The sequence below is a fragment of the Necator americanus genome, chromosome IV (genome assembly GCF_031761385.1).
Source record: "Necator americanus strain Aroian chromosome IV, whole genome shotgun sequence".
Taxonomy (NCBI): Eukaryota; Metazoa; Nematoda; class Chromadorea; order Rhabditida; family Ancylostomatidae; genus Necator; species Necator americanus.
The window spans coordinates 10,363,111-10,377,622 of record NC_087374.1 but is presented as its reverse complement, the minus strand read 5'-3'; the positions used below and the strand labels follow the sequence as shown (position 1 = coordinate 10,377,622).

At 39.7% G+C, this 14,512-nt stretch overlaps 4 protein-coding genes across 6 annotated transcripts; 2 read left to right on the top strand and 2 right to left on the bottom strand.

Moving 5' to 3' along the window:
• Window positions 1-321: 321 nt before the first annotated feature.
• Window positions 322-2,190, top strand: RB195_000836 (uncharacterized protein; the record flags this gene model as incomplete). Its single annotated transcript, XM_064197372.1, has 6 exons — window positions 322-370; window positions 427-587; window positions 1,222-1,340; window positions 1,517-1,655; window positions 1,917-2,002; window positions 2,073-2,190. 6 exons carry the CDS (start codon window positions 322-324, stop codon window positions 2,188-2,190), a joined length of 672 nt encoding a protein of 223 aa, XP_064053253.1.
• Window positions 2,191-2,334: 144 nt separating this feature from the next.
• RB195_000835 (uncharacterized protein) lies at window positions 2,335-2,914 on the top strand (the record flags this gene model as incomplete). Its single annotated transcript, XM_064197371.1, has 3 exons — window positions 2,335-2,361; window positions 2,575-2,685; window positions 2,759-2,914. The coding sequence occupies 3 exons, from the start codon at window positions 2,335-2,337 to the stop codon at window positions 2,912-2,914; spliced, it is 294 nt and encodes a 97-aa protein (XP_064053252.1).
• An 804-nt stretch (window positions 2,915-3,718) lies between these two features.
• RB195_000834 (uncharacterized protein) lies at window positions 3,719-5,623 on the bottom strand (the record flags this gene model as incomplete). 2 transcript variants are annotated; one of them, XM_064197369.1, is made up of 6 exons in its annotated part: window positions 3,719-3,827; window positions 3,896-3,981; window positions 4,294-4,432; window positions 4,612-4,730; window positions 5,364-5,521; window positions 5,578-5,623. In XM_064197369.1, 6 exons carry the CDS (start codon window positions 5,621-5,623, stop codon window positions 3,719-3,721), a joined length of 657 nt encoding a protein of 218 aa, XP_064053250.1. The 2 variants fall into 2 exon arrangements, with proteins under 2 accessions (XP_064053250.1, XP_064053251.1); XM_064197370.1 differs by lacking the exons at window positions 3,719-3,827; window positions 3,896-3,981 and having other exon boundaries at window positions 4,279-4,432.
• A 1,815-nt stretch (window positions 5,624-7,438) lies between these two features.
• On the bottom strand, window positions 7,439-8,646 carry RB195_000833 (uncharacterized protein; the record flags this gene model as incomplete). Of its 2 annotated transcripts, none has more annotated exons than XM_064197368.1 (3): window positions 7,439-7,615; window positions 8,383-8,543; window positions 8,598-8,646. In XM_064197368.1, 3 exons carry the CDS (start codon window positions 8,644-8,646, stop codon window positions 7,439-7,441), a joined length of 387 nt encoding a protein of 128 aa, XP_064053248.1. The 2 variants fall into 2 exon arrangements, with proteins under 2 accessions (XP_064053248.1, XP_064053249.1); XM_064197367.1 differs by lacking the exon at window positions 7,439-7,615 and adding an exon at window positions 7,980-8,084.
• Between the last annotated feature and the right edge of the window lie 5,866 nt (window positions 8,647-14,512).

The window sequence follows — 14,512 nt, the reverse complement described above, 5'->3', positions numbered from 1 at the left end:
TGTTAAACTGAGAGTTCTGGATTGTTCCGTGGTGAACAAACATTCATAGTGCACATTGGTGCATCTGTGATTAGTATTGAACAAAGAAAAAGAAGCTGCCAAACAGAGTTCTCACAGACAATAATTAAAAGAGGATTCTGGCAGGCTTAGTGTGAGTTCTGGATTGTTCCGTGGTGAACAAACATTCGTAGTGCACATTGGTGCATCTGTGATTAGTATTGAACAAAAAAAGGAGCAGCCAAACAAAGAGTTCTCACACACAACAATTAAGTGAGGATTCTGACAGGTATATAAGCTGAGCACTGATATCCAAATCGTCCAATGTTGCCACTTTCTATTCTCTTTGCTTTGCGGTCCCTTGGAAACGATGGTATGAGAGGACATTTTTATGTTATTATGATGAAACTACAATATTACTATTTTCAGAGATTTATTGCCCTCAAAGTGGTGGAAAAGCCAAGGAGAACGCCGACGTTAAGCCGCTACTAACGTATATTAAAAATAGCCGACTTCTTCTTCTGAAAAACCGACAGAGGAATGGACCAGATGGATATCCAATGCCGATGGCGAAGAGTATGGGAGAAGTTGTAAGTGGCATATTTACAAGAACTTCTTGTTCTTTGAAAGATAAATGTTGTTGGATACAGATGGATTAGGAATACCTACTGTTTCTTGCCGAAGTTATTTCATTTGGCTGAGACACCATCACCATTGAGAAAATTATCAAAAAGTTTTAGGAAGGGTACTTACTCCATGACAACTTGGATAGTTGATATCTTAAGGTTCTGCTTTTGAATAATGAATGAATGAAATATTGCAAAGTAGTATTTCCAATGTTCTGACCAATTAATGCTCGACAAATGGCTCAACAACAGGTGCTCAAAGCGATCACACTTTTGTTATTGACGGTCTGAAGAGTTCACATTTGTTCCGCTCTTACTTACTGCAACTATAACTCTCAAATTCGCATTCTGATGGCAATACCCCCTTTTCAACTACGTCTACTTGTAGACTATGTACACTCAGCTATTCTGTCGTGTGTGACAAAGTTACAAACTCTACGAGAGAATTCGTTTAGAGCGCCTGCATTGTGTGCATCAAATTTAATTTAAAAATCTCTACCATAATCCTGCCACTGATGTTTTTTCAGCGAACTTTATAGAACCAATGGAAGCGTGTGTGGTGCTTGCTGATGCAAACATTTTTCCTGAATGTTTTCAGAGATGGAGCTGCGAGCTTGAGAAAAAAGCCTATGAAATGTTTGATAAGAGATGCAAGCAGACTGAGATTGATCTGTTTAATCTGCGTTTTCCTCAAGGATACAGTGGAATCTATTTCCCGTACGTTGTAACAAAACTACTACCGCTCCACTTATTCGTGTATTTCTTGTTGTTGATCTCTACTATCTCGTACACTAACAAAAAAGAGAAAAGATGTAACATTAATTATTATGAACTGTCTCAACTATTCTTTACTTTGATATTTGTTACAACGTTTCTGTGCACTTTCCTTTCAGATATCATCAAGCTCATACTTATGAACAAGCAGCGCAAAGCTGGACCGGACAGATTGACAGAGCTCCAATGAACGACACCGCCTTCTGTAAGGGCAAAGTTGTGTTCATACCCAACCGTGATATACAGGAGTACGCCACAGTGAGTTTAGGCTAATAATCTTTATTGTGGCCTGCACATCCTGAAAAGTTAGGTGGGAAGTGTCCAATCTATATTTGCGATAGCAAAAAAAAAAACGAAAAAATATTTACTGCTAACGGGTACTGCATACTTTATAAAAATCGACATTCTTTCTCTACATTCTTTCCCCTATCTTAAAGGAATTGCTAAGTTCCGTAGAAGGAAATGTACATATGCATAAGGGAAAGTTGTGTTAAAACAAAAAATATTCTAATTTTTAAGCTCATTCAACAAGACTCTTATAATATTGGATGCTCACAGTTAACGTGTAGGTTTTGGTTTGGAACACTCTGCCTCATCGATAGACCGTGAGCTTTTTCTTCTACTATTCATTTGTCAAATACTTTTTTAGACGGAGAAAAAAACCCCAACTTGCAGTGCTATCGACTCTCATCAGGTCCTCTATGAGACTGATACATGCAATGACGGAGATGAATTTTGTAACCTTTACCCTCTGAACACGAAGAAAAGCGCACTCGATTCTCCAAAGGAATGAATTTTCAACTTCACGATAAAGCTTTCTTGGTACAGTTCTTATCTTCCAGCCATCTTCGACAAGAAAATGATGTTCTCATTCTCGTTTTTCACGCGATTTTCAAATCGCTACGGAAAAATTGTTCTCAGGTTAAAGTGGTAATAGATGGAGCGAAAGGGGAACGATGTTGGAGTGAGAAGGAGGAATATCGATAGAAAAATGTTATAATTTGAAGACTCACTCATTTGCTACCGTAACTGCAAAGGCTCCAGCTTTGGACAACCACTCCCTTGGTTCTTTAAACTATGCTCCATGATTAGTTTTGTACTTTACACCAGTTCAAAGCCAATGAATTCAACAATAAAATGAACAGCCAATTGATTCTGCCATTTCGTTTCTTTTAAGGTAAAAACAACGTGTACGGATCTGAGTTATTTGGCATTACCCCACGAAACTGAGGTGGTACGGATTTCAAGTGGTGCATTCGTATACGGGATCGTAGATTATGTAGAGGGGGTGATTCCGTCATTTCTTCCTGTATCAGTAGAAACGGACATCACCGGAACGCTTCTTACTTCCTTAATTGCAGTGCGCCACCCTTGCGCCGCCCCTTCCTGCGATTCGTCTGTTGGGTCCAACCGAGCCTAGCGGAACTTCTCACCAACTAGGCCACTTGTTTCGCAGGATTCTATCGTTATTCTATTCTAATGCCCATGAATACCACGATAAATATGTTCTGGGTTAGCTACTTTTACGTCAATCAATTCCACAGTAGTGGAACAGAAATCAATTCCGGGGAAGTGATAAAGAAGGTAACATTAACACGACCAGTATCTGCTCTGCAGTTATTCATATTATACGTGCAGAAATCTTGTTGGGATCAAGACTAAGAAAAAGCAAAGAAAATCCCTTTCTGAAAAGGTAGAGGAAGACATGTGCTTAATTTTTGTTTTGCACGAAAAACTTGCAGAAAGAGACAAACAAAGAATTATGGTTTCCCCAATAATGAGGAAAGAGAACACAGTGTGAGTAAACCCATGTAAGTAAAAACAGCTCAAGTTGGTAGGGATTCATGCGAGAAGAGCCGTACACCAATTAAACACCAGGAGTATTTAAAACACCAGCACAAATAAGAATACTGCAAAGATGATGTTCTAAAATGGTCGGTGAATGGTAAATAGAATTTGATAGAATAAGCAGGCAATAGGTACCAACAATAAGTAATCGGCATAAAGTACAAAACTCATCGTGGACCTTACTTAAAGGAACCAACGGAGTGGTTGTCCAAAGCTGGAGCCTTTGCAGTTACGGTAGCAACTGAGTGAGTCTTCAAATTATGACATTTTTCTCTCAATATTTCTCTTTCTCACTCCAACATCGTTCCCGTTTCGCACCTCTATTACCACTTTCACCTGATAACAATTTTTCCACAGTAATTTGAAAATCGCGCGAAAAACGAGAACGAGAACATCATTTCCTTGTTGAAGTTTGCTGGAAGAGAAGACTCTGCCAAGAATGCTTTATTGTGAAGTTGAAAATCCATTTCTTTTCAGGAATCAAATGCGCTTTTCTTTGTGTTCAGAGGGTAAAGGTTACAAAATTCATCCCCGTCGTTGCATGTATCAGTCTCATAGAGGACCTGATGAGAGTCGATAGCACTGAAAGTAGGTTTTTTTCTCCGTCTAAAAAAGTATTTGACAAATGAATTGTAGAAGAAAAAGCTCACGGTCCATCGATGAGGCAGAATGTGCCAAACCAAAACCCATACGTTAGCTGCGAACATCCAATATAATAAGAGTCTTGTTGAATGAGCTTAAAAATCAGAATGTTGTTTGTTTTAACTCAATTCCTCCCTATGCGTGTGTACATTTCCTTTTATGGAACTCAGCAATTCCTTCAAAATAGAGGAGAGAATGTAGCCGTGACATTTATTCAATTAGCTTAGGTACAAACCCTGCCGTAACATTCGAGTTTTATAAAGTATGCAGTATCCGAAAACCGTGGATATTTTTTGGTTTTTTTTGCTCTTACAAATATAGATTGGACACTTCTCTACACGGATCCCTCCTAACCTAACTTTTCAGGATGCACAGGCCACAATAAAGATGATTAACCTAGACTGACTGTGCCGTACTCTTGTATATCACGGTTGGGTATGTAGAGAACTTTGCCCTTACGGAAGGCGGTGTCGTTCATTGGAGCTCTGTCAATCTGTCCGGTCCAGCTTTGCGCTGCTTGTTCATAAGTATGAGGTTGATAATATCTGAAAGGAAAGTACACAGAAACTCGTTGTAACAAATATCAAAGTAAAGAATAGTTGAGACAGTTCATAATAATTAATGTTACATCTTTTCTTTTTTTTTTGTTAGTGTACGAAATAGTAGAGATCATAACAAGAAATACACGAATAAGCGGAGCGGTAGCAGTTTTGTGACAACGTACTGGAAATAGATTCCACTGTATCTATGAAGAATACGCAGACTAAACGGATCAATCCCAGTCTGCGTGCATCTCTTATCAAACATTTCATAAGCTTTTTCGTCAAGCTCGCAGCTCCATCTCTGAAAACATACAGGAAAAATGTTTGCATCAGCAAGCACCACATACACTTCCATTAGTTCCATAATGTTCGCTGGAAAAACATCAGTGGCAGGATTATGGTAGAGATTTTTAAATTAAATTTGATGCACACAATGCAGGCGCTCTAAACGAATTCCCTCGTAGAGTTTGTAACTTTGTCACACACGACAGAATAGCTGAGTGTACATAGTCTACAAGTAGAAGTAGTTGAAAAGGGGGTACTGCCATCAGAATGCGAATTTGACGGTTATAGTTGCAGTAAGTAAGAGCGGCACAAATGTGAACTGTTCAGACCGTCAATAACAAAAGTGTGATCGCTTTGAGCACCTGTGTTGAGCCATTTGTCGAGCATTAATTGGTCAGAACATTGGAAATGCTACTTTGCAATATTTCATCCATTCATCATTCAAAAGCAGAACCTTAATATATCAACTATCCAACTGTTTATGGAGTTAGTACCCTTCCTAAACATTTTTTATAATTTTCTCAATGGTGATGGTGTCTCAGCCAAACGAAATAACTTCGGTAAGAAACAACAGATATTCTTAACCCATCTGTATCCAACAACATTTATCTTTCAAAGATTAAGAAGTTCTTGTAAACACGCCACTTACAACTTCTCCCATACTCTTCGCCATCGGCATTGGATATCCATCTGGTCCATTCCTCTGTCGGTTTTTCAGAAGAAGAAGTCGGCTATTTTTAATATACGCTGGTAGCGGCTTAACGTCGGCGTTCACCTTGGCTTTTCCATTATGAGGGCAATAAATCACTAAAAATAGTAATATTGTAGTTCAATCATAATAACATAAAAATATCCTCTCATACCATCGTTTCCAAGGGACCGCAAAGCAAAGAGAATAGAATGTGACATGACTGGACGATTTGGATATCAGTGCTCACCTCATAAGCCTGTCAGAATCCTCTTTTAATTATTGTCTATGAGAACTCTCTGTTTGGCAGCTCCTTTTTCTTTGTTCAATTCTAATCACAGACGCGCCAATATGCGCTATGAATGTTTGTTCACCCCGGAACAATCCAGAACTCACAGTTTAACATGTAATACAATAGTGTTTTGAATCCTTTCTATTCTACATATTTGTCACAGGACACTGGAATGTTGATGACAGGAAATGATGGACTGTACTGCACTGAATGACGGCGGCTATCAAAAATGTAAGTATGTGGACAATAATATCAATAACTTAGTCTTATAAATATTATGGAAGCGAAACTAATACGATCTACCCTTAATTATAGAAATCACGAAAAATGTAGCAATTCCTACGTTTGAACCTTAACATACATTTTAAACTCCTAAACTCCTAAATTAAGTACAATTCCACTTATAGCTAACCTGACACGTTTTTCTGATTCTTCCATATAATTGGAAAAAAAGATTCTCAAATACAGTTCCAGTCTCGATCTCATTTAAAATTTGTATTATTAATTCTAAACTTAGGAAACTTAGTTACACGCTCAGACCAAAACACACAACGGTTTGTGTATTTGGATCTAACTTTAGACTAATTTCTATTTTTTTTTTCAATTTCTAGTTGCCAATTTTTCATTCAGAACATTCAAGAGCACTGTAAGTAGTGTCTAGCCACGTCTCCGCTGCGTAAAAGAGCACTGAGGAACTGTCGAGCGGAACAGGTGGGTACGGACTCTTCAAACCGTTCTACGTATTCACTGGACGCCAAAAAATGAACTGTTCCATGATTTAGGGGAACTTCAAGTTAAATTCAATATGAATATGAAATATGGATATGAATGTGAAAAAGAAAAAAAAATTATTTTCGGTGCAGTCGACGCCTTCCAGGTCCTTCTTCTATGGAGTCGATAAATGTGCTGACGAGGATATATGCTGTACCCTCTAGCCACTCAACACGAAAAGAGACGCATTTGACTTTTTGGGAAAAAAATACCCATTTTGGCCATCACTAAGAAATATTCTTTGCATGGTATTTCCCCTCGAGCAAGTTTTGACAAAGGATTTGATGCCCTCTTTTTCTTTCTTCATTCGAACATTAAAGTATTACGAAAAAGTTGTGTTTAGGTAGGTATGGTAGCAGAGGTGCAAATGCACAAATTCCCATTGGTTGCCTCAATGTCTTCGATCGCTGAACTAAGAATCTGCTGAGTAAGAGACAGGTCTCAGGATTTGTATTTTGATTTGAAAGTAAAATTTCCTGCATTTTTCTCTGCATGTTCTTTCCGAATTCAGCTCAGATTTTGGATAGAAGAAGACATGAATTTGAAAAATTTTAAAATGAGAAAGTCGAAATAAGGATTATGGCTGTTAATGCTTAAAGTATAAGGAGGAAAATTGCAAGCGATCCCTCCTTTGAAGGAAATAACGAAATAAAGATCACAAGCGGGGATATTGCTTTTGCTTTTTTATTTGTCTCCAGCAGCCTAACTGTTCAAGCATAAGCTCTTATCTATCAAAGCCATAAGGTAATGTTAATAAATCAATGCAAACTACACTCACTTTGAGATATTTTCTCATATTCACTTTGCTGTGAACTACGAAAGATGCTAAGATCTATTAAACCTAGGGTATTTCTGAAGTAGCGCGGTTTGCAAGATTTTGATACCTTCCGCGTGTCGTCCGCAGGTATACCACATTAATTTCCACATAAAGATCTTCATTGTGACAAACTCCTGGCCAAACGTAGCCAGGCAGTCAATTATGCAGCTTCCTTTCCATGCAACCAGGCCTCTCCAGCGCCGTACTCATCAGAAATCTAGCAGCGGTATTAGAAGCCAATGCGCTTCTGGGCTTTGAAGCCGCTTTCGACTTTTCGCATTGAGGCCGCCTTCTCAACGTGCTCCGCGCCGATGGAGTACCAGTTTCGTTTCCCTGATGACATGAATCAGCAAAACAACTGCTGCAGTTCCAACATCATCTGTATGTACAACATTGTTTGAGTTGGTAACTGGAGAAAGACAAAGGACAGCGTCAAGACCCTTCCTGTTCTATTCCGCCATCAACGACGAGATGTGGATCTCATCGAGACCTCGAGCGGAAATCAGGGTGGACAGAGAAGCAAGAAATACACGAAAAAGTGGAGCGGTAGTAGTTCCGTGACAACGTACTGGAAATAGATTCCACTGTATCTTTGCGGAATACGCAGATTAAACAGATCGATCCCAGTCTGCGTGCATCTCTTATCAAACGTTTCATAGGCTTTTTTCTCAAGCTCGCAGCTCCATCTCTGAAAACATTAAGGAAAAATGTTTGCATCAGCAAGCACCACATACACTTCCATTAGTTCCATAATGTTCGCTGGAAAAACATCAGTGGCAGGATTATGGTAGAGATTTTTAAACTAAATTTGATGCACACAATGCAGGCGCTCTAAACGATTTCCCCCGTAGAGTTTGTAACTTTGCCACACATGACAGAATAGCTGAGTGTACATAGTCTACAAGTAGACGTAGTTGAAAAGGGGGTACTGCCATCAGAATGTGAAATTGACGGTTATAGTTGCAGTAAGTAAGAGCGGAATAAACGTGAACTCTTCAGACCTTCAATAACAAAAGTGTGATCGCTTTGAGCACCTGTTGTTGTTTTGTTGAACATTTATCTTTCAAAGAATAAGAAGTTCTTGAAAATACGCCACTTACAACTACTCCCATACTCTTCGGCATCGGCATTGGATATCCATCTGGCAAATTCCTCTGTCGGTTTCTCAGAAGAAGAAGTCGGCTATTTTTAATTTGCGCTAGTAGCGGCTTAACGACGGCGTTCTCCTTGGCTTTTCCACCATTTTGAGGGCAATAAATCACTAAAAATAGTAATATTGTAGTTCAATCATAATAACATAAAAATGTCCTCATACCATCGTTTCCAAGGGATCCGAAAGCAAAGAGAATAGAAAGTGGCAACATTGGAAGATTTGGATATCAGTGCTCACCTTATATACCTGTCAGAATCCGCACTTAATTGTTGTGTGTGAGAACTCTCTGTTTGGCTGCTCCTTTTTCTTTGTTCAATACTAATCACAGATGCACCAGTGTGCACTATGAATGTTTGTTCACCACGGAACAATCCAGAACTCTCAGTTTAACATGTAATACAATAGTGTTTGGAATCCTTTCTATTCTACATATTTGTCACAGGACCCGGGAATGTTGATGACGGAAAATGATGGACTGTCCTGCACTGGATGACGTCTGCAATCAAAGATGAAAGTTTTTGGACAATATCTCGATAATTCAGTCTTACAAATATTTCTAGAGCAAAACTGTTATGATCTATAATAATCCCAAAAAGTATATCAGTTCCTGCGTTTGAATCTAAACATACAGTTCAAACTCCAAAACTCCTAAATTAAACACAATCATGATATATAATAACGGGCTTATTCTATCACGTGTGTGTGTATGTGTGTGTGTTTGTGTGTGTGTGAGTGTGTGTATGTGTGTGCATATATGTGTGGGTTTGTGTGTGTGTTTGTGTTTGTGTGTGTGTTTGTGTTTGTGTGTGTGTGTGAGTGTGTGTGTGTGAGTCACGAAATGCCAGATGCTTATAAAAAGGGTTGTAACGGGTCCATCGGCTTCGTCGGATTGGCGCGCCGGCGCCAGATAGCTATAGAAGGAGGTGCGCCGCGTCCCTGGGCGTCAGGGTGGTGCCCTGATGCCAAATAGCCGAACGGTCCGAAAGATCTGAATGTCTGAAAGTCTGAATTACAGAAAGTCTGAATTCCGGCTTTAGCAGGATGCTCAGACTGGTTTCATATAAAGCTAAATTGACGCGTTATTTTATCGTTCCATATCTCTGGAAAAAAAAAATCCCAACTACAGTTCCATTCTCGATCTTATTCAATATTTGCATTCCTAACGTTAAACTTAAGAAAGTTAGTTGCATGCTCAGAACTAAACACACAACGATTTGTACATTTAAATCTATTTTTAGATTAATTTCTTATTTTTTTCCAATTGTTAGTTCAAACCTTTCAATCAGAGCATTTAAGAGCAGCAAGTAAGTAAATAAGTGACTAAGTAAGTGTAATTAGTGTCTGTTAACGTCTCCACTGCGTAAAAGACTGAGGAACTGTCGAGCAGAACAGGTGGGTACGGGCTCTAGGTCCGGTCAGTCTTTAACTTCTCTGAAGGGTGCAAATGCTGTCTACGCTGCTCTCGTTGTTCTTTTCAGTTCTTATTTCAAACCGTTCTACATATTCATTGGACGTCAAAAATTGAACTGTTTCAGGGAAACTTCAGGTTGAATTCAATATCAATACTGTGAAGAAGAAAAAATTTATGTTCGGTGCAGTCGACGCCTTCCAGGTCCTCCTTGTATGGAGCCGATAAATGTGATGACGAGGATAAACGCTGTCCCCTTTATCCACTCAGCACGAAGAGAAACGCATTTGAGTTTTGTGGAAAAAGACCCGTATTGACCTTCACGAAAAAAGTATTCTCTGCATAGTACATTCCCTCGAGCAAGTTTTGACAAAGGAATTAATGTCCTCATTTTCTTCCTCAATCGAGTCTTAAAGTATTGCAAAAAAGTTGTGCTTAGGTAGATATGGTAGCAGAGGTGCAAATATACAGATTTTTGTGGATTGCCGCAATTTCTTCGATCGCTGAACTAAGGATCTGATGAGTAAGAGACACGTCTCACGATTTGCACTTTGATTTTGAAGTAAATCTTTTTCCGAACTCAACTTAGATTTTGGCTAAAAAAGGACATAAAACTGAGAGATTTTAAAGTGAGAAAGTCGAAATAAGGATTACGACTTTCAATCCTGAAAATAGGAGGAAAATTGCGAGCGGTCCCTCCTTCAAAGGGAATAACGAACTAAAGGTCACAAGCGTGGAGATTGCTTTTACTTTTTGTCTGTCTCCATCAGCCTTATGATTCAAGCATAAATTGTGCTATATATCAAATCTTGTCTATCAAAGTAATACGATAATGTAAATAAATCAATACAAACGCTTTGAGATGTTTTCTCAACCCCATCTTATTGTGAGCTACGAAAGATGCTAGCACCTATTAAAACTAGGGTATTTTCGAAATAGTGCAGCGCAAGCTATATTTTGTTGCATTGATGAGCCAAACAAGTGAATAAAACGTCGGAGGATAGGCAATCTTGTCATCACCAACCATTACTAAACCACTTTTTTTCCATTAACTTTTTTCCCAGCTTGTAGCTTTCGAAAACTATGTTTATCATTGTAAGTCGGGGAAGTTGAGGTGAAGCTTTTTGTAATTTCTTTCAAATCTCGTGAGAACTTTCGCAAAGTTCGGATAAGCTTGAAGTGCATGCTTTTCTGCTCACCACATTATGAAGAAATCAACGACAGACTTTTCTCCTCCAGGTTATGCTCCACAGTTAAGAGGCGGAAACGGACAAGGACAGGTTTGAATGAATCAAAGCGCAGCTTCTATGCTTCGTACACTTTACGCTCACAACACTTCACATCCAAACATAAGAAACTGAATAGAAGAGTCTCCATCAGCTTGAAAACTGATGTCCAACTAATGCTAATTGATGTCGAACTAATGAGCCACGCTCAACCTGTTTCAGATTTTAAGTTGCATTGCAGTGTTTCTAAACCAGTTACGGTTGAAAACAGAAGTCAGTACAGAGTCTTGCAAACAAACCTTACTATTTAAAAATTTCTTTAACCTACCTAATCTTTTGCGCGGTTCGTGGCGATGACGACATCCACACTCACTGTGTCTCTTCCAAATGGGTAGAATCTGTCCCACAAGTGTTTGGTAGACGAAAACTGCTTTTCAGTTAAAAGAACTACCAAATCAGAGGCAAGATATACGATTGATGACTTTTACGAGATCTTTGTAATTGCACAGCATAAGAGAACAAGTACGTAGTATTTTGCTGGAGATCATAACTGAGTGATGCAGAAGGTAGGAAGAACTCTCGCGATCAGGAGAATACAAGGCTACAACGGAAATAGAGGAGTCATGTAAAAGGTATCTCGAACGTAACAAAATATGAGGTAAATTCGTGAACATCTTCGTGCTGTGAGTCATGGTTGGAATAGGCAAGCAGAGATGGGAAAATATTATTTGGTTACTTGCTCCAACCGGCTTCACTTCAGATATGTGCATTTTCATTGTTCTATACTACAGTACAGTGCAATACAATATATATATACACAATCTGTGCTTTATCCAGGCTGATTGTAACATTCCTGGTTCTTGCTAAAGCGCACTACCCAAAAACAAATCCTTGAATGTTTACGTACAGAAAAGTTTGTCCCGTATTGGGTCACATAGTCGTCAGTGTTTTACCATACATAATTTCCTAGAAAACTTGTTGATATGTGGACACCTCAGGATGTAAAGGTCGTAAACCGAAAAGATCTGAACACAATTGGGAAGTACGTCCTTCTTATCACCTTCGACCGAGTTAGGGGAGGAGGATCAGGCATCTGTTTCCAGTGAGATATGGAAAGTGTGCTGACGGATACCTTGGGTGTAACCTCCAAGCTACTGATATCATCTACAAAAATCCTTTTTAAAAGACGCCTACGTTATTGGCAATTTGTTGGAGCGCTCTGTTCTAACGGTGAAATGCGGCAGAGTTCCGTGTAAGATATAAACTGAAGGGGAACTTCAGCACTCCCCTACCCAGTAGCTTCATTACTCCTCCGCTTTCTACAGTTGTGACTTATGCAAGAGAAAGTGGCTTAATGGAACACACTGAAACTTTAAGAATTTCTCATACTCCTAATATCCCAGAAGAAGACATAGTCGGTGAAGAATGTCCTGAACCGGGTGATGTCAGTACACTATCGATCTGAACAGATGGAAGAGACGAAGGCTAATCAGTATGCGGAGAAAGAACGTACTTTCCGGCATACTCGTCGCAACTAACACGTCAGAACAGACTTGCTGAATATCAATTAGAGTAGCATTCGGATACATTCGTTTCACAGAATGTAAATGGGGGATTCGAAACCTTATACTCTCGCAATAAAGTGTAAAGGATAAAGTTCTGGCGTTAATCAATCCGATTGGGATGCACTCCCACGGTCACTTCAACTCAGAATCGTTCGAGGTTCACTAACGTGTAACTGGCATATACAATGACTTGCAGTGGCTAGCCGAGGTGTTAAGTCAGTGTTTTTATCCTCCCATACAAATCTGGTACCAATTTATCGACCCCGGAGGGATGAAAGGCTTGGTGAGCACTAGGGCGGATTTGAACCTCCGATGACTGCTCCCCCGAACCCAGTTGGAACTACGATTACATCGAGAAGGAGCATGTAGAAAAACAACCACAACTTCTATTTTGATCTCTTCGACAGCTATGTCCAGCTGCCTTCCTACAGTCTGAATGAAGACGGACATGTCAATCTAAAGGTTCTTCCGTCCGAAGAACGACATGCTGTCATGTAAGTAAGAAGTGATACGGTACGCGGTGCCCACAGGATAAGGTCTGAACATCTGTAGAATTTTCCACTAGTTCTTATCAACATTCCGCCAATAAAGGCATTGAAGAGATTCAGCACGGTTGACCGCATTCACACTAATTTTGAAAATTATCGAGCGATTGCGAGAGTGGGGTGGGTGTAGTGTAGCGCTTGGAGTTTTCGCTTCCTGCACGATCGATCGGAGGTTCAAATCCGCCTTAGTGCTCACCAAGCCTTTCATCCCTCCAGGGTCGATAAATTGGTACCAGACTTGTGTGGGACGATAAAAACACCGACTAGATCATCGGCTGGCTCCAGCAAGTCATTGTACAGGCCTACACGCGTTCCAAAACCTCTACGATTACGAATTCCAGTAGAACGCGTTGGCGCATACCAAGTGGACTCATTCGCCAGTGACTTTATCCTTTATCCTTTTATATGTATACTGCCAGTTACATGTTCGTTAACCACAAATGATTCTGAATTGAAGTGATCGTGATGGTGCAATCAAGCGGATTGATTAACGCCAGACTCTTTATCCCTTATTCATATTTTAATACTCTTCTTTACCAGTGAAAATAACACTCTTTGAATATTCAGAAGCCAAAGCATCCTATATGCGACATCAAAAGTACTTCTCCTTCACCCTTACTAGAATGTTTCTTGTATTTCAGCGTGAAATTTGCAGGGTAAAGATTATCGAGTTTACAATACGACTGGTTAGGATGTTTTGTTCTCTCATTATTTTGCAGTCTTTGTCGTATTATTGTTTGTAGAAACTACGATTGTAGATAACGGTTGGAAAGTAGGGCTGTCACCTGTCTGCCAGCGATAGTTCCTCTTTGATTGCTCTTCAATCTGGAATTGGCTCAACCAGCCATTTTCAAGCGCCGCTGCACATGGTTTCGGGGCGTTTTTGTCCGAACATAATTAGCGTTAGACGGAAAATTACGGAGAGCTTCTCAACAACGCATACGCCACAAAAAACAACAAAAACATAGGGTGGTGCGAGAGATCCGATGTAAAGTACTTGATCTCTTTCAAGGACTTCTCACGGGAAAACGTTGGGAAAGAGCGCGGCACTTGTGTATTAATGTCAAGGAGCATACAGAAGGGGGTGTCAAACCACTTTCACCGCTCACAAGGGGAAGCATAACAGAGCCTATTTTGAAATCGAGTCTTCTAATCTTGGAGGAACATTCTTGAACATTAACATCTTTGAAGATCCTTAATCTGATAAATCCGGTGTCTAAATCTGAATCGGTGAAATTCCGGTCATATCTCGGCTCTTCGGATTTAAGTGAGACAAATGGATCTTTGGGTTTTGAGATCAGTCAGTGGTCACTAGTAAAATGCAAGATGGAGA